Source organism: Spermophilus citellus (assembly GCF_964194105.1).
Source record: "Spermophilus citellus genome assembly, chromosome: 2".
NCBI classification, from domain to species: domain Eukaryota; kingdom Metazoa; phylum Chordata; class Mammalia; order Rodentia; family Sciuridae; genus Spermophilus; species Spermophilus citellus.
In genome coordinates, this window is record NC_138183.1 from 990,044 (window position 1) to 1,008,382 (window position 18,339).

At 62.2% G+C, this 18,339-nt stretch overlaps 2 protein-coding genes across 3 annotated transcripts; both read right to left on the reverse strand.

Annotated features, from left to right (window-relative positions):
• Window positions 1–10,825: 10,825 nt before the first annotated feature.
• LCN12 (lipocalin 12) lies at window positions 10,826–14,754 on the reverse strand (the record flags this gene model as incomplete). Its single annotated transcript, XM_081269469.1, has 4 exons — window positions 10,826–11,193; window positions 11,326–11,546; window positions 12,899–13,219; window positions 14,675–14,754. 4 exons carry the CDS (start codon window positions 14,752–14,754, stop codon window positions 10,826–10,828), a joined length of 990 nt encoding a protein of 329 aa, XP_081125595.1.
• Window positions 14,755–15,107: 353 nt separating this feature from the next.
• Window positions 15,108–18,220, reverse strand: C8G (complement C8 gamma chain). Of its 2 annotated transcripts, XM_081281048.1 has the most exons (7): window positions 17,735–18,220; window positions 17,446–17,582; window positions 17,235–17,305; window positions 17,054–17,161; window positions 16,711–16,812; window positions 16,602–16,640; window positions 16,341–16,519 (listed from the first exon to the last, which is right to left on the reverse strand). In XM_081281048.1, the coding sequence occupies exons 1-7, from the start codon at window positions 17,963–17,965 to the stop codon at window positions 16,488–16,490; spliced, it is 720 nt and encodes a 239-aa protein (XP_081137174.1). In that variant the 5' UTR covers window positions 17,966–18,220; the 3' UTR covers window positions 16,341–16,487. The 2 variants fall into 2 exon arrangements, with proteins under 2 accessions (XP_081137173.1, XP_081137174.1); XM_081281047.1 differs by having other exon boundaries at window positions 15,108–16,640.
• Window positions 18,221–18,339: the final 119 nt, after the last annotated feature.

The window sequence follows — 18,339 nt, forward strand, 5'->3', positions numbered from 1 at the left end:
GATTCAGGGTCCTCTGCTTCCCAGGCTTCCCCGGGCAGTGGCCTGTGGCCGCCTGCTCTGCCCTAGGAGCTCCTCTGGGTGCTGTGCAGCAGGTGGGGAGCACCAGGGGCCTGGAGGCAGCTGACAGCCCAGAAGCCTGGGGCAGTGCTTCCCCTGGCTCCCCACCCTGGCTCAGTTGGTCGATCCAGGGAGTGGCCGTCACCTACCCTCAAACCCAGTGCCCCCGAGAGCCAGGGTGCCCTGCCTGTAGCTCTCTGGTGGCCAAAGCCCTGAAGGCCCAACAAGGAAGAGGCCCCAGAGCAGATTCTCGGGCCGGGGACCTGCTGCGGTGTAGGTGTGCCCTGTGTCCCAACAGCTACAGCGGCTCATGCCACCCCAGGGCGGAGACACCGGGACTCACAGGACACAGCCCCAGTGGGACACCAGCCCACCCTGCACAGCGCCTGGGATTGCTGGAGTCCCCCGCGCAGCGGCCCTGAGGCCAGGAGGAAGGAGGGAGGGGCCGTGGGGACAGCCTGTTTGCTTCTAGTGGAGGCCAGGACCCCACAGGGGCAGAGCCTGGGGGCGCAGTGGGGAGGACAGAGAAGGATCTGGAAGTAGGGGGTGCAGATCTGCCCTGTGGACTGAGCCTGGGCAGTGCACACTGTGTGAGGGGACATTAGGTCCAGCCTTAGAGGGGACAGTGCAGTCAGGGAGGGTCTGGAGGCCTGGGCCTCACTGGCTAGGCCAGGATCTGGAGGGGAGGATGCACCTGTGCCCACAATGTGCCACCCCTAAACCTCGGGTCCCCCAAGGCTGCTTCTTTCTGGGAGCTGGCCCCTCACCTGCCCTCTCCCTAGAGTCCCAGTGAAACACTTGCCTCGTGTGGAATTTTCGTTCCCCAAACTCAGAACCCTACGTCCCCATTCTGCAGCATCCCTCAGCACTGAAGTCCCTGTGCCACTGGCTGCCCGTCTGCCACCAGCCCAGGCCTCCTCACCTTCCTGGGGTTGGCCCTGGGCCCTCCTCTAGCCCTAGCCCCTGGGCCCCGGCTTGGCTGGTCCCCGGTGATAGAGCTTACTCCCGGTAGGCACTGCCTCCACCCCCTGGAAGTCACCCTCTGTCCCCTGCCAGCCCAGTCGCCTCATCACCTGGCAGGACTTGGTCCCACCTGAGTGAGACAGGAGTGATGGGCAGCTGGTGGCCCCTGAGTCTGAAAGTCGCCATCTACACCAGGAACTAGGCTCCGTCCTTGCTCCTAAAGGTGTTGCTGGCCAGGCCAAGGACCAGCCACTCCCCCTGTAACTATAGAGCTGGTGACAGGCAGGGGCAGGCGCACAGTTCCAACCTCCCTGAGCAGCCCCGGCAAGACCCCTGCCCAGGCAACAGACTCTGGCATGAGGCTGCACCAGTGGTGCTGGACCTGGGCTGCAGCTTCCCCATGTGGACAGAGGAGTTGTCCCCTGTTGGTGGGCTCCCAGGATGGGGGAGTGCTCACGGTGGCTGGAGCTGGCTGGGCGCCAGCTCTCCTCTGCCCCTGCCTTGGTGCCCCCCCCCCCAGGCTGGGACGTAGGCAGACCTTGTGGAAGGGCAAGTTTGGGGCCTGGGGACGCGGGTGCCCCCAAAGCTGTTTGGGGCCTTGGCCCTGAGTCTGCCCAGTCCCCAGCAGAGGGGGACCCATCCACAAGGGCTCCATTCTTGGCTGAGGAGGTGAGCCCTGGGCAGCACTGCAGGCCGGTGGCGGGTGCAGTGTGGGGTGAGGACTGGCCTCAGGCTCCTGGTAACAGTTCACCTGCCAGCCCTGCCCAGGACCAGCCCCGCCCTGGACCAGCCCCACCCAGGACAAGTGACTCAGATACAAGAGGAGTAAGATTTTCCCCTTAGGTCTTCTTGGCAGGACCCAGCAAGGGGCATGGCAGGAAGGGCAGCGGATCCTCTGACTTGGCCAGCAACAGTCAGGGAGTGGGTCTCCCATCTGCCTTCCCTTGGTCCCTGGATCTCCTCCTGGGGAGGGTGGTGCCTGCAGAGACCGGAAGGTCCCAGGCCGCCCTTTCCCCACAGGCCCCAGCCCTGCCTGCACTTCTGTCCCCCAAGACCATCTGAGCCCCACTCCGGGCACCAGGCCAGGGCAGAGCTCCCAGCCCAAGTCTGGCAGAGCAGCAGCCAGCATCTGTGAGGGTCCACTGTGTGCCCAGCACTGCGATCCTGTCTGGCACAGCCTCTGCATTCACCACCCCCGCCTGGGAGCAGGCCAAGCCGGTCCCTGGTCCCTGCTCCCTGGGACAGGAGAGCAGGGACAGCGTGTGCTGTGCTCTGGCCAGCCCAGCACCATCCCACTCTGCCCACAGGTTCAAGGCCACTGTCCCTGCCCCAAACCTCCTCTTCCTTAGATGCACTTGCTCTGCTCCCAGCCCCCCTGCCGTGGTGGCTGCCCGAGGACATGAGATTCCCACCCCCAGCCTACCCTCTGGTCCCTCTCACCAGCTGCTGAAAGGGGCAGCTGCCAGGATTCCCACCAGCTGAGTCCTGAAAGGGGACCCTGGGGTTGGGCAGACCTGGGAGGAGCCTCAGAGTGACCTTGGTCTTGGTCTCCTGCAGCCCAGTTCTCTGGGTCTGGGGACAAGGGAGTTTGGTGGCCCAGACCCTGAGCTGCAGGAACACCCCCATCCAGAGACCATGACTCATGCTGAGGCAGCCCTCCGTGCTGCAGCCCCTTAGCACCTTGCGCGGTCACTGTCCTCTTCCAAGGTCTGAGCAGCAGCTTAGAGTGCAGCCTGGGCCAGCAGAGCTGGAAGGACTCATGGGCCCCTGGTGTCTGCCACATACCTGGCTGCTGATAGACATTCAGAGGCCAAGAGGATGTACACACAGAGCTCGGAAAATGCCCCAGCTAAGGACACCCAGGTAGGCGTCTTTGTGCAAGTGTAAACAGGTGGTGTCCATGTGGGCTCTTCGGCAGAGACCATGAGGCAGACGGGGTCACTGGTGTGGCCTTTGGACATAGGGTGACCTGGGCCTCTCAGAGGATGCAGTTGCCTGAAGTCCCAGGAATGAATGTTTGATTCTCAGCTTTAAACTTGCCGAGGAGATGTGGGCAGTGGGCAGCACTCTCACCCGCCCTGGACCCCTACGCCAGCGGGCGCTCGTCACTGTCACCATCTGGCACGGAGGCGTGGGCCCTGCCCTCTCTCATCCAGACATCTCCGCCTCCTCACAGACTTCTGTCAGCATCCGCCCAGGACCCTGGTGCCTCCTGGCACTGCTCTGGGCGCTGGCTCCTGGGCTTCACGACCACCGCGGTTGCCAGGAGCCCTGGCCAGGCGTTTTGTCCACTCTATCTTATGATTCAGGGTGGTGACAGGAAGATTCTGGAGGTGAGGACATGGCCTGGTCACCACAGTGCATGGGGGTCACCGTCCACACAGCCTTTCCTGGCTGATGTGACCCTGGCCACCTGACCGAGTCTGTGCCCAGGCTCTCCTCCCGAAGTCACTTCCCATCCCTCTCTCACGCTGGCTCCTGCAGGAGCATCACCGGGGGCAGCCCATGGCCAGAGCAGGCCCTGGGACCCCTCCTCCTGGGGTTTTGCTATTTACGAGTCACTCGCAGGTTTTCTGCATGAGAGATCTGTCCCTCTTTTATTTCCTTTCTCAACTATCGGTGGACCTCGGCGTGGCCTCGGGGCCGTCTGTTCTGTACTTTGCAGTATAAAACCTAATGCTTCACTGCTGACTCTGGTGCTAGGATCTTCCTCACTCTGGCTGTTGGGAGTTGGGTCATTTGACCCCCGTGTCCTTTGACATGGCTCCCTCTGGGGGGGTTTCTCTGTTCTTTATTTCCTTGGCAATTTGAGGTGTGTGGAAACCCACAAAACCACCCCTGGAATCAGGATCTCGTCTGCACCCCAAGACCCCTCCCACCACTCCCCACCCCCGGGCCTCTGGCTGTCCCCACTGAGGCTCTACTTGGTCCTGTAGGTCGCTGGCACTTCCAGGTTTCCTGAGGGGTGTCACACCTCAGACACTGGACGACTTCCTGCACCTAGCAGCCATGGATCCTCGGGTCACCTGGCCTTGGAAAGGGTGGTCACTCAGCTTCCTGTTGCTGTGTCCAGGTGCGAGGATGCTCCGCGGTCGGTCCTCCTTCTCCTGTTGATGGACATGGGGTGGCTTCCAGCTTGGGGCTGTCACCAATAAAGCTGCGGGAAATCCAGGCAGACCCCTCTGGGTATGTGCTCGGGTCCTCATGAGGACACGGAGGGCCGTGGTGGCCATGGGTGGGGCTGAGCTGAGGCACCGCCAAGCTGCTCCCCAAACTCCCCAGGCGGGCTCTTCTCCTGTGGCCACCAGAGGGGAGCAGGAGCACCTGGGGGACCTGTGGGGTCTCTGGTCCACTGCTGCCAGGCTGCAGCTCAGCCCAGGCCCCGCGGCCCCCCGAGGGAAAGAAGGTGGTCACAGGCATGCGGGCAGCCAGGACAGGACTGGGCCATGGACTCAGCATCCAGCTTAGACTTGGGACAGAGTGGTGGGGCTGCTCTCACGGTGGACCCCGGGGCCTGAAGGCCTTCTGGGAAGGGAGGCTCGGAGGCCCCAGGAACGGAGGCGGAGAGGGTGTGGGGGCACGCTAGGCAGTCTGAGGTCTGAGGCCTCCTGGCCTGGCTGGCGGGGTGGGGGGCTCTCAGGTCCCAAGGCCTCAGGGCCACCCCACAGGGGCAGTGCCACTGTCTAGCAGGGCTTCTCTGGCCCCACAACACACAGACCCCACAGAAGGGGCCTGGCTTGCCCTGAGCCCAGAGCCAGGCCTCCTGGCCCCTCAGGGGATGTCTGCTGCCACCCGGGCCTTCCCCACACTGCCCCTCCTGTCACTGTGCAGTGCCCTCACAGGACCAGGGGATCCCTCAACGTCTCCTGGCAAACTCTCCAACCCTCCCTAGATCCCAGCCTGATGATTCCTAGCACCCTGAGCCCCAGCCCAGGGCAGAGCCCTCATGGGGATGCAGCTGGGGACGCGCCGATCACAGGAGGCCCGATGGAGAAACCCGACCCCTGTTGGTCCACACAGAGCCAAGACGCAGACTGCATCCTGGCTGGCGCAGCCACCCGTCCCCAGGAGGGACAGCAGCTGGGCAGAGGCAGCCTGTAGTGTGTGCCTCTGCATGCCTGTGCCCGCACCTGCCAGCCTCCTCCAGATGGCTTGGGGACCACAGCTTCCTCTCAAGGTGGCCGAGCCCACAGACCCTGTGAGCTCCAGTGAGGCCCACTCCCATCTCATATGCCAAGAGGACACCAAGGGGGTCCCAGGGTGCTGAGTGTATCTGGTGTTGCTGAGACCTGCCCTTGGCCACAGGTGGCTCCGGCCACTGTGCATTGTGGTGAGGGACCTCAGCATCTGCAGCTTGTGGGAGGCCTGAGGCCCCTGCCTGTGGCAGTAGGCTGGAAGGGTCCCCAAGCCCCGGCTTGGACTTTGGTTTGGTGGCCAGGAATGCCCTGGTCTGCCTCTGGCTCTGGGTTTCGCTCACCAGGCACCCCCTTCCTCACTCCTGAGCTGCCCCAGGGCAGGATCTGGATACCCCAACGTGCTGACCACTGGGGCCCTCCCCGTCCTCCAAGCCTTGTGTAGGCGGGGACTAGCCATGTGGTGGGTCCTGACAAGTCAAGAAGGCCCTGCCTGCTCAGGGGGTCTGCAGGGGTCCAGGCTGAGGGTCTCCTTCCCAGTCTAAGCTCAGGTGAGGACGTCAGCCCTGTCCCCAGAGGTGCCAACCTGCACCAGCCTCTGCCCCTCTCTAAGACCACTGGGCCTGGGCTGCCCTTTCCAAAGATCCCCCAAAGTCACCCCCTTCCCAGTGAGGGGTCTCCAACACAGAGCCCTGAAAAGAGGGAGGCTATGTATCCCACCTTTCCCCAAGGGCGAGGAGGGACAGAAGGATACCCCCATGTCACGCCTGCATCAGGAGCGGGGCTGCCAGTGGACAAGCAATCTTGACCCTGTGGATGACCCCTGGGGCACCCTAGGGTGGGAAAAGATGGGGTCTCCCCAGGGAAGAGGGGGCAGCTGGGTGGGCCTCGGGACCCAGGAGGGAGGGTGTCAAGAGTCGGAGACCAGAGCAGGAACTCAGTGCAGCTCCACCGCCACAGGGCTCACCGTGGGCTGACCATGCTGGCCCCCACCAGGCCCAAACCTTCTGACCCAGCTGCCCACTTCCTCCTCCAGTAAACTGCAGGCTCAGCTCTGGAGGCTGCAGGAGCCGGTCCAGGGCCAGCAGGCCCAGGTGGTGCCTGGAGAGCCGCACTCTCAAGCCAAGGTAAAGACTCCAGGGCCTGAGGGTGGGGACGCTGGCCCCAGGAGGGCTGGGCAGGCACCACCCAGGGTCCAGAAGCAGGGGCCAGCCAGAGCTGCCCACCTGAGGAGTAGTGTGTCCAGGCCCCAGCCCTGTCCACATCTCTGGGCCAAAGTTCCTGGACAAGCCCTGGAAGCCCCTGACCCTGCAGATCTAAGGGGGGCCGGGAGGGGCCAGGTCTTCCCCTGGCACTCTCTCACAAGGCTGGCCTCCTCCCACCTCTCTGAAGGCCTCTGTCCTCTCTGTAGTGCCACCAGCAAGAGTGAAGGTCCACGTGGGGCCAGCAGGCAGCAGAGGGACCCAGGACCACCGCCAGTGCTCACAGGGTCCTTGCCCGCTGCCCATCTCTGTGCACAGCCTCGCACGGGTCTCCCGACTCTGCACAGCCAGGTCCACCAGGGCCCTGCGGTGGGGCCCCCGACCACACTCAAGCAGCCGAAGGTGGCAGGGTGGCTTCCTGAACACAGCGACAGTGGGTGGACAGGCTCTGATCTGAGAATGTGGGTGTGAGCAGGATGCTGTCCACCACAGCCAGAGTCCAGGACCCAGAGCCAGCCGAGGTGGCTCTCTGCAGGCATGCAGCTGCCCACAGGGCTTTGCTTCCTGTCCAGCTTTCAGCTCTGTCTGGTGGTCTGGGGCCTCCATGCCACCAAAACTATCAGCATCAAAAAGTGCCTCTACACTGACTGGAGAGACCCGTGCCAACGGCCAAGGTGGGTCCTGCCACAGTGCGCGAGGTGGCCGTGCATGGAGCCAGAGGTCCTGGGTGCCCCATGGTGCCTCCCAGTACCTCCAGGCCCACTGGTGAAGGTCCTGAAGACTGAGACTCTCCAGGATGGAAGGCCCATGAATGTCAGTCCCCCTTGAGTCCCTCGGGCTTCCTGGGCTCTGGCACCAGGCTGAAACCAGGCCCACTGCTTGTAGCAGATTATTTATGGTGTTTGTGTAAAAACCACTATGGTCGTTATCCACAAGTGTGGCTGAGTGTATTGGGCCCGTAGTCAAAGACGGGTAAGATCCAATTACAATGGTACCAACCTAAGACAGGAGGCTGACGATTTGAGGTCAGACCATCCAATGACGGGTAAGGACCATATGTAGTATTGGACAACCTAAAACAGGCACGGTCCCTAAGCCACATACTTGTTCTTTAAATTAAACAAAAGGGGGAGATGTTAGGGTCCGTAAACAAGTCAAGATGGCACCTGGCACTTGGCCAGAGGGAGTGGTTTGTGAAGTAATGCCAGTGAGCCATTAAGATGATAGAGATTCCTTAATGACTGACTGCTGTGTCTAGATTATGTCAATTAAGTTAAGCTGTGTGTAATCATGAAGATGATGAGGATTCCTTATTGGCTGACTGCTGTACCTAGTTTATGTTAATTAAGATAATTAAGACAGTTAAGTATATATACCTCTGCCGTCCAGCAATAAAGCGGCTCCCGCTGTATCAATCCTCACAAGTTGCTTGTCACTCCCCCTGGTTATTTTGCTGCAGCCAGACTGCAGCACACCCAGAAGGCTGTGTGTTACAGTGATTATGACAATGTGTCTTTGGCCCTGAATAAGCTACACGCCCACATATCACTACAAAGTTGGCCCTATTGCCTCAGCTTCAGTTGCTCCTGCTGTGTGGACATGGAGATGTGGAGGGAGGAGCACTGTGTCCAGGCTGCTCTCCAGCAGGCCACAGTAGCTCCATGTCCTTTGCACTGTGGTTGTGGGCTCTGGTTACAAAGTGTCCCCTGATGTGCCACCAGGGGACATTACAAAAGATGGCATGGTAAGATTGTGGGGCCTTGCAGGCACCGTGAGTAGAACGTGCCATCCTGAAGGAAAGGAGGAACACCATGTCCCTCTCCATGCCTGAGCACTAGCGGGTTCAAGGACAGGAGCATGGGTTTGGGCTGCAAGGTCCAGATGTGACTTGTCCCGAAGGACGTGTGCTGTCACAGAGTGACTCCCTGCACACAGGCCAGGCTCCTCGGGAGCTGGTTGCCACTGGACAGGGCCCCAGAGGGACAGAGGTGTGCTTTCTGGGGAAGTGCTGGAGGTAGCATGAGAACCATGACCTCAGGTTGTCCTCATGAGCATCCCACACCCCGTCTCTGTCTCTGTGGGGTCTTTGGTGTCTTGATGACCTATCTCACTGCCCAGAACAATGAGGCTGCGGACAGTGAGAAGGGAGGAGGGAGGAGGGGCAGAGGGCAGGAGGGAGAGGTGGAGAGGGTGAGGAGCCGTGTTAGGAGAGAGGAGGCGCTGTCGTGACAAAGCCTGGACGTGGCGCTGAGACACTGCGCCCAGCTCCCTGTGGGATGGCAAGGGCGGTGCCCCGGGGCCCCCGACTCTGTTAAGCTGAAACACGACCAAGACGGAAAGTCGGGAGGCCAAGAGGCTGGGCCCACCTGCTCCAGCGTGGATGAGCTTCGGGGCAGCCGTCCTGGGTGCCAGCCGAGCCAGGGGCTGGAGGCCTTCCCTCAATGCTGCTTTGTGCCAGCCGTCCCTGCTGGACCACGAGCAGGCAGAAGCCCAAGGCAGGAAGGTGAGCTCTTCCTCCCAATCTCTCCACTGCGAAGGGGCCAGGTGCCGGGTAAGGAAGGTCAGCAATGGGATCTGGAGCCAGATCCAGGAACTGACCCCGTGCTGGACACCGCTCTCGCCCCCTCACGGACTCGTGGACACAGTGGACGTCTACTAATTCACTTAAGGAAACCCGCCATCCTCACACATGTGAGGGGCTCTTGCTTCTTTCCCGGAACGAGGACCCACGGGGCCACACGCCCCCAGAACCCTCACTTGGTGTTGTTGACCCCTCAACTCCAGGCCCACTGAATGTTCTGTCTCCAAAGCTGGAGTCGAGAAGCTGATCTCCAACAGCCGTGGAGAAACAGTGGAGCCTGAGAGGGGAGGCACAGGGGGCAGAGAGCAGGCCGGGCACCCCTGCCCAGCCGCACGCTCAGAGCCTCCATCCTTGCTGGGTGTGCTTTCTTCCTGTGGGGACGGAGCCAGGCCTGGCACAGGCAGGGCAAGTCTCTGTCACGGAGTCACCTCAGCACCTGGGTTGGGTTTCAGCCTGGTGCCGGAGCCCAGGAAGCCACCATGTTCTTAGTCCTAAAGCCTGGGTGTCAAGGGAATTAAGGGGGCTTTGGTTGTCCCCTGACCCTCCCAGGGACAGGGGAAGGGCTGGAGGGTCCATCCAGGCCGTTCTCCTCAGCGCCTGGGACAAAGGAGGCCAGGTTGTGGGGCTCAGGACCTGGCTGTGCAGGGGAGCCCTGCTCTGGGGGAGCACAGTGGGCCAGCAGGAGGGGGCAGGGGGCAAGGCAGGAGAGAGTGAAGCCAGCGATCCGGGACCTGTGCCCACCACCCAGTGGTGGGAAGCCACACGAATGACCACACCTTCCAGTCCTGATGCCTCAGATCCTGACCGACCACTGCATTCACTCGGATAGTAAGGGGTCTTCTTTGTGGGATGTGCCTCCAGCGCTGAGTCACAGCCACCTGTCCCCGGTAACCCTGCCCTTCTGGCCTTTTGGGGATAGGGCTTTCTAAAGAACCAGAGTGCCCCCATAACAGCTCCCCTGCGAACACACTTGCTCCCACCGGGCTCTAGTGACTTTCCCTCGCTCTCCCTCTGGGGAGCCTGAGGCCAGGAGCGGAGAAGCCATCCTGAAGCCTGTTCAAAGTACAAGTGTGCGTCTGTGTTTTATTTGGTGTCCGTGCAAGTTCCCATGAGTGACCTTAAGTTCAGGTCCCGCGCAGGTTGGGGTGGCACCTGGTAGCCAGCCCACCCATGGGGGAGAGACCCTTCCTGGGCACCTTTAGGAAGGGCCACCCAACCATGGCCCTTCTGCCGCAGCCTTCCCAGGGTCGACTCCAGGAAGATGGCTGCAGATGTCTGACCCCAAGGCCCAGGTCCTCATTAGCAGCTGCAGTGCAGAGCCAGGACCAGGGTGGTCTCTGTCCTCACAGGCCCACACGTGTCCCAGCACTTCAGACCAGACGGACTCATGGCCTTGAACCCCAGCCTCCTGACCCAGAGCGCAAGACCAAAAGAGCAAAAAACCCTCCCTCACCCCCCATCATCCCTCTACCCATACCCCTCACCCACTACCAGCCAGCCTCCCTACGGCCAGTGGGGGCCAGGCCTAGACTGCTTATCCCCACTCCACCTCCCATCTCCCAGCCCCAGGCATCCGCAGGGGCCTGCTCCTGTCCTGGGGCCCTGCCTGCCCGGCTGACCAGGGCAGAGGCCTAGGGACAGCCTGGCCCTGTTGGGCCCCCTCTTGGCTGCCCAGAGCTCCGCTGGTGGAGTGCACACTTGGGGGTAGTGAGGGAGGCTGGCCTGTCCTGGGGTGGCCATCATGGCCCTGCCTTGCCATGGGTCTCTTTGTCCTTGCCTCTCACTGACCCCAAGGTCACAGCAGCCACTCTGGGGTCCTGGGCACAGGGCCTTTATTTGTGCTGACAGTGGGGGAGGGCAGGGCGGGTGAGGCAGGCCCTTCAGCAGCGTCAGCAGGCAGGGTCGGGCAGCTCATCTGGCGGGGTGAGGGACAGTGGGATAGGCCATGAGGAGAGGAGAGGGGTGGGCCTGGGAGGGACGTGAGGGGAAACAGGCAGGTGACTGGGAGGGGGCGGAAAGGGGACCAGGGGGAGGGAGAAGGGACCAGCCTGCTCTGGCGTAGGGGCTGGGGACATCAGCCTGGGGTCCTCTGGAAGGCCCCGCCCAGCCTGCCTGCTCTCCATTTCCCACTGTCCACTGCCTGTGAACGCGTTACCTATGGCACTTGGGAAGACGATGTTGTCCTTGGTGAGACCCTGAGCTTTGACCAGGCAGGTGAATCTGTCCAGTGTCCAGCGGGGCAGATTCCAGTGTCTGCCTGTGCTGACCAGTAGGAGAGCTCTCAGCCACTCAGATGGGTGGGTGGGAGAGCCAATTGTCCCCAAGTCACCCGGTCAGTCCCAGCCCCCACCAGGGTCACCACAGGGCTCAGAGCGAGGAGGGGGCTCACCCAGCAGACTGATCCTGATTGTGGTCTGTCTGCCCATCCGTCTGACGGACAGCAGAAGGGCAAAGACTGTGTAGTCGCCATCGACCACCTGGACGTCTTCACTGAACGTGCCGGTCCCCGCCCTCCCGCCTGGGTCAGCCTCGCCCTTGGTGTCCACGGTGAAGTGCCCAGGCTGGGCTGCTGGGATCAGCACGTAAGACCAAGTGTTGCAGTGCTTGCCCCTGCGGGCGGGCAGGCAGGGCAGAGAAGGCTGAGAGGCTGGCCAGGCCCAGCCCAGAGGCCCCCAGGGAGACACAGAAGGCTGGAAACTGTCCCACAGCTGGAAACTGTCTCAGCCCTGGACCCCTCAGTCCCCCCTCTGCAGCCCACCCATCCACATGCAGGCGGCTACCCGTCAACTTGGCACAGAGCCCCCAGTCCACAGTATGTGCAGTGGGAGAATGGCCTTTTCTGGGTCAGCCCTGCTCTGGGGCAGCGTGGCTGGACTCCATCCTGCAAGCCCTGGGCCAGATGGTGTGGGGGTGAGGGGTCCGGAGGGCCAAGGGCAAGCTGTCCCTGGCTGAGGCCAGCAACCCCATGTGCCACTCTCTTGGGCCTCAGGAAAGCGCCCAGAGCCTCAGGGCTTCTCAGGGAGTTTGCTTATTCAGAGAGCCCCAGGGGCAGTCAGACTGCGGTGACACGGAGGCGAGAATGGACCCCTCGCTCCCCCAATCAGGCCTGACCCGACCCAGGCCAGTGAGATCTCCAGGAACCTGAGGCCTGGGAGGGGTTCTGAGTGCAGCCACACCCCCGCGGGTGACTTCCAGCCTCAGGGCTCTGTGCCCACCTGCCACAGGCTGGGCCAGTGTGACGTGAGGCTGGGGGAGGATCTGGGGACACACACCCAGGTGCTGCCTGCCACCAGCCTGGGGTCCCTAGTCTGTGTGGCAGCGTCCCCTGGCTTCAGTCCAAATCCCCAGAGGCTGGAATGCCTCTGCCTCCCTCCCCTTGGTCTGTGTGGCAATGTCCCCTGGCTTCATGATCAGATACTAGGTGGACTCTAAGAGTCCTAACCAGAGCAGTCACCTGGCCCTCTTCCCCCGCAAGCCAGCCAGGTGCTCAATGAGGCGGCCAGGCTGCGGAGGGGTAGCAGAGTTAGGATGCTGTCCCTGGCATCCCCAAAGGGCGCCCCTCCCCCGGAGGTTCCCATAGGCTGTCCCCCAAGGCCAGATGCTTCTCCAGCCAGGTGGTGGGCTCTTCATCCAGGTGGGCCAACGAGAGCACCTGCGGCCCTGGGTGTAGCAGCTGGGGGACACTTACTCCAGCAGGGCCACTTGAAGGTTGTCCCCGGCAGACCATCTGGGGCTGCCCACTTCTCTCCTAACACTGTGAGATGACAACCGGATTGGACAGAGGTTGGGCTGAGGCAAGCAGAACTGACCCCGGGTCTATCAGCCTGGAGCTCACTGAGCAGCCTGTGCACTGGACAGAGGCCTCAGGACGTGACGCTGCAGCCCACAGTATGACGGAGGCCATGGTGGCTCCTGGGAGAGGACCCAGATCCTCAGCTTCTCAGACAAGAGAGCCCACTCACCGGGTCATGGTGTTGGAGACCTCAAAGTGGCCCTTTTGGTTGAGCCCAAATGTCGTGGAGAAGGTATTCAGCAAAGCCCGGTCTTCTCTCCTGTAGGTGTTACTTGCCAGACCAAGGACAAACCACTGCCCCTGGAACTGCAGGACGGGTGACAGGAGGGCCAGCAGTCCGTACCCCACCTCGCCATACCCTGGACAGCCCTGAACCAGGATCCCTGCCAGACAGCCGCCCCAGGGCTGGGCCTGCACCGCGACTCTGGCAGCAGTCACAGCCTGTCCTGCATCTGGCAGGGACTGGGTGGCCTGGCCAATTGCCAGTGGCCTTCCAGAGCCTCAGTTTCCCCACATGTGCAGAGTCTATGACCTGTGGGAGCCACAGGAGGGAATGTCAGTGTCCTGCTCTGTTGGAGGCCAGGGGAGCCTGAGAGAAGGGCCTGCCTGCCTGGACTCCGGGGCAGTGCCCGCCACCCTCCTCCCTGAACCTGAACTTGGGCCCCAGCCCACTGCCCCGCCAACCCTGTACCTGTTTACTTTGGAAGTTTGCCACCTGTGGTGGGGTGGTTGGGTCCTGGCCCTGCAGGACTGTTGGCAGGGTGAGTGACAGCAACAAGACACACCCAGGGCCCATCCTGGTAGCCACTGGCCCCAGAGGGACCTCTTTAGGGCTCACCTGGCGGGTGCCCCTCCCAAGGGGGTGTGGCGGAAGAGATGTGGAGGGAAGTCTTGGGGAGGCAGGGCAAGCAGGACGGTCCCTCCTCAGACCTCTCCGGCCATGGTTCCCTGAGTCCCTGGGCAGGAGGGACTGGGAAGTCCTGTTGGGCCTGGCCTGGGCCTGGCCTTTGGATCCCTCTGTGCCTGCGCCCCCTTTCAAGTGTCCCACAAAGGTGGGGGCCCTGCCCAGCCCTGCCCTGACGACCCTTCCCAACACAGAACGTCCTGTCCCAGGCAGAGAGCATGACTGGAGCAGTCCTGATGGGATATCTGCCCCACAGAGCTGTCCCCAGCCCCCAGGACTCCACATGACCCCTGTCCTGAGTGAGTGTGGGTGGCACACCAGCTGGCCCTGCGGCCAGGAGGGCATGGGCGGAGCCAGCCAGAGGGGAAGGGGAGGCGGCCTGGGCGCACCAGGGCTCCCAGGTGAGAGCGGCAGAGACTTCCAAAGGGACCTCTACCCAAGCTGAGGGCAGGGGCTGTCCCTCTAATGGAAGTAGGGACCCTGCCAGGGTCCTGCCCAAAAAAGGTCTAGCGAGGAGGACCCAGACAGTCATGGGCTTCCAGCTGCCCTGGCCCTTTGGAAGTCAGGCCTGAGAAGTAAATGCCCCTCTATGGACACTCCTCCTCCCACCCACTGGCAGCTGAGGAGGTCAGGAGGCTGTGGCCAGGCCCCTGCCTGACAGGGCACCTCCTCTGCGAGCTCCCTGTCCTGGCCATCTCCTCCTCTCTCCTGCCAGGGTCCCTGGCCATCTCCTCCCTCTCCCAGCCCTGCTCATGGGGGACTTGGGCCCATCCCAGGAAGTCCCTGGCCTGGCAACCTGTGCTGGGCAGGAACCCCACCACAAGGCTGAGGGCCTCAGGGCCAGACTTGCCCTCGCCTGGCAAGGGGGCAGCCTGCTGTGCTGACTGGTCCCCATGACTCCTGGCCTTAGTCACCCAGGAAGAGAATGGTATGAACCGAGCACAAGACTCCTCTGTACCCTGAGGTTCCAGAAGCACCTTTCTACTCACATCTCCTGGGGCCTTCGGGAGCCTGATCAGCAGCCCCGGGGCCCACTCTCACCTGGCCAGACACTGCTCCTTCCCAGCTGTCTTAGTCACAGGGCACTCTGGGGAGATGTGGGGAGCAGCAGTCAACAGCATGTCCCAAGCACAGGGACAGCTGGGCTCTCCATACACACACCCAAGCAGGGCCCTGTGGTGGACAGGGCACTGGGGACCCCGAGACAGCCCCTCACCCAGACAGGACCCAGGGCAGCCCTTGCCCCCGTTCCCGAGGCCCTCCTGCTCCCCCTCCCTGACACAGGTCTCAGAAAAGGTGACCAGGGAAGCATTAGTTTCCACAGATTCTTAAAACAATTATTCTCTTAAGATGTTGCAAACCACCTATCAGAATTCAAAGGCAAAATACAAACTATAAGAGCTCTAAGTAAAAAAGATGCGCAAGGAGCTATCGTTGTTTAACAGAACGGTTGTTCATTTTAACGCACGTCAGTTCTAATGTGCTGCATCTTCTTTTCCCAGGTCAGATCCACAATGCGGTGCAGACCTCCAGGGCGGAGTCGTAGGGTCAGGCCACTCGGTCTTTTGGAAGGGTCTCTGGCACCCCCCTCAGAACAGAGAGAAGAGCACGCAGAGTCTGGCGACAACGCCATGGGGGACAAGGCTCTCTGTGGCTGAGAGACCTTAGGGTCTCTCGGGGTCCTATGTGATGTGGTTGCTCTTGGGGTCCCTATTCTGGGGTCTCTGGGACATGGAGCTGGAGGGCAGTCTCCTGGGTGGGGCCTGTCCCTCGGTCCCTGCCTCCCCTCTCCCTCCAGCCCTACTTCCCTGCTCTCCTGAGTCCAGCTGCACAGGGACCCTGGGGGGAATGGCAGGGGGACCGCCCACAGGACACGGAGCCCATTGGGCAGCTGCTGGATCTTCCTGGTAGCCACCCACCCCAACCTGAGTCCCTCTGCTCTCTCTGAGAGTGGCTGGGCCAGCAGAAAATGTCCAAACACCAGACAGACAGCCATTCCTCTGTGGCCCAAAGGTCACTGGGCACCCTGGGTCTTGGGCCTGAGGAAGGAGGTTGTTGGAAGGGAGGGCATAGAGAGCAGGGGCCCAGCACAAGGTCCTGCCCCCCCCCCCCCCGCCTCCCTGTCTGTGACCTTGGGGGACTCTGGGTTTGCCAGGGGGTCCTCCCGCTGTCCAGAGTCCCCATGCTCACCTTATCTGGCCCAAGCAACAGCTGGCTTTCTCCTCAGAGACTCCCACCTCTCTCACCTGGGTGCCCTCCCCCAGTGTCAGGGCACCCAGGTGGCCAGTCCTGCTCTCAGAAGCCCCTGGCTCACAGTGTGCAGGACATTGAGGCCTCAGCCCAGCCAGGCACCGTGTCCAGGGATGGTGAAGCGACCTTGCTGTCCATCTCTGATATGCCATCCTACCTCAGGCTACAGGGCCCCTGGGCCTCTGGCTCTTCAGCTTCCAGTAGGGGGTCCTGACAGGAGCCCCTCCTTAGGGAAGTCCACCCTGGGCAGGGCCCTGGGGCCCAACAGGCTGTTGGAGAGGGCAGCCCAGAGGCCAGCACAGGGCAGGGGAAGACAGCTGCTGCAGGGCCACGCTGAGGGGGAGTCAGGGCCCAGGGGTTCTAGGAAGCTCCCCAGCCCCACCTTGCTGGGGAGGGGGGTTCTCAAATGATGGGGGAACAAGCCTCCTCCTCCTCTGGTGCGAGTGGGGACTGAAAGGAGCCAGGGGTCCACTGTGATGTTTAATGAGCTCCCAGGGGGAGGTGGCTTCTGAGAGCAGACAGGGGAGACTCCTCAAGAACCACAGGGCCCTGACCTTGACCAGCGCTGCTCTGGTGCTCACCGAGGAGGGCAGCAGATGACCCATCACGGCTCCCGCAGGCCTTGCCCCCTCACTTCTGTAGCAGACAGGAGACTCAGCAAGGGGCAGGAAGGAACCTGCACTGTGGCCACTGGCCAGCTGCCCTGCTGCCCACTCACCATCCAGGATGTGGAACTGGTCAGCAGCCTTGCAGAAACCTGGGGGCCCAGGCAGTGGTCAGGGAGGGCAGGATGTTGGCCAGGAGGGGGACCTGCTGGGGACACTCACCATACTTGGGGAAGTATAAGATCTGGTCTTCAGTCAGGTTGGCACTTTTGACCTGCTGCTCGAACACACTCAGGACAGAGTCACTCACAGGCAGTGATCGGGCTGTGGGATAGACAGGGCCACTGATGCAGGAGGGTGTGGGGTGCTCCAGGAACAGAGTCTGTGTGTCCAGGACTAGCTGTCTGTGCCCACTCCCACCCTAACCCCACACCAGGCCCATCCAGCAGCTCCTCCCTGGGCACCAGCACAGGAGGTCAGGATGGGGTGGCAAAGGGGAGGGTCTGTGAGGGCCCCTTGCATTTGCAGGGCCTGGGATCCCAAGTGGACACAGGCCATCACACACCGTATAGCTTCACAGACAGCTGCCTCGCCCGCTCCAGGTGCAGGATGGCGAAGCCCTGGTAGTCAGTCGCAGCAACCACCATGTGCACAGGGGCCCGGGCTCCTTGAGCTGAGGCAGAGCCACGGCAGGTATCAGTCCCTACCCAGCTCTTCAGCCCTACCCCCTCACCTGCTGCCCTCACCTTGGAGCAGGAAGTGGCCAGGGACCTCTGTGTCTCTGTAGAGCTGTCGCACCCGCCAGCAGATCCCATCCCTGGGGATGGGGGGAGTGGGAGGAGGCGCCAGGCACCAGGGACCCCACCCAGGTGGGACCATGTGGGATATCAGTACAGGCGACTGCAGGGCTGGGGCCAGGGGACTAGGGCAAGGGTAGTGGACCATGCCAGGACTCACAGCTTGCGGGAGGTGTTGATGACCATGGCTGCACCCTGGGGAGTCACGTGCAATGTGGTGGCCTCAGCCTGGTGACCCTGCTCCTGTAGGAAGCGGCAGGCAGAGCCCACACCCACGAGGAGCCATGTCCCTGAAAACTGGGGTTAGGCACCAGAGGGACTCCAGGACACTGAGGGGAGAGGGTGGTCTGGACCCACCCTTGTAAAGCTGGGCAAGCTCCTGCCCCCCATCTACCTCTATTACCTGCCCCCACCTCCCTCCTTCCTCCCCCTGTCCCCCAGCTTCTCACCTGCTGAGCATTGAATCTGGCCTTGGGCTGGATGCTGCTGATGAGGGTTGGGGACCAAGGGGGTCGAACCCTCTGGGCCAGTGAGTTGGCCACCAGCAGCAGGGTCAAGAGCAGTGGGGTCTCAAGGGGCAGCATGGCGATAGTGGCAGCGATGAGGAGGCCAAGGGCAGCAATGTCCCAGGTCAGAGTCCACTGTCCAGCCCCACAGGAAGCCCAGCCCAGGAAGTCCATGGCTGTCTCCTACCTCCCCAACCCCCCACCCTGAGCAGTGGTCCTCCCAGCCTCCTCAGGAGCCTGGTCTCAACAGGAACCAGGCCCCAGGTCCTGGATACACGGCCCCGGTTGGCCTTAGACTCCTTGCCCATCTATTTCTACAACCTTGATTTCCACCGGGTCAGTGCGCAGCACCTTGCACATCTATCACCTTTAAACTACCAAACTCCGGTTTCATCCTCACAGTCAACAACTCTGGGCTCCTGGAGCTCAAGGCCAAGGCAGTAGGCCCAGGGCAGTCTCGAACCCGCGGACCTAGAGCCCCGCCCCCGGGTGCATCGCCGCCGCCGCTCCCCCAGGGGCGCTGTTCCGGAAGAGCACGGGAGCGCGCA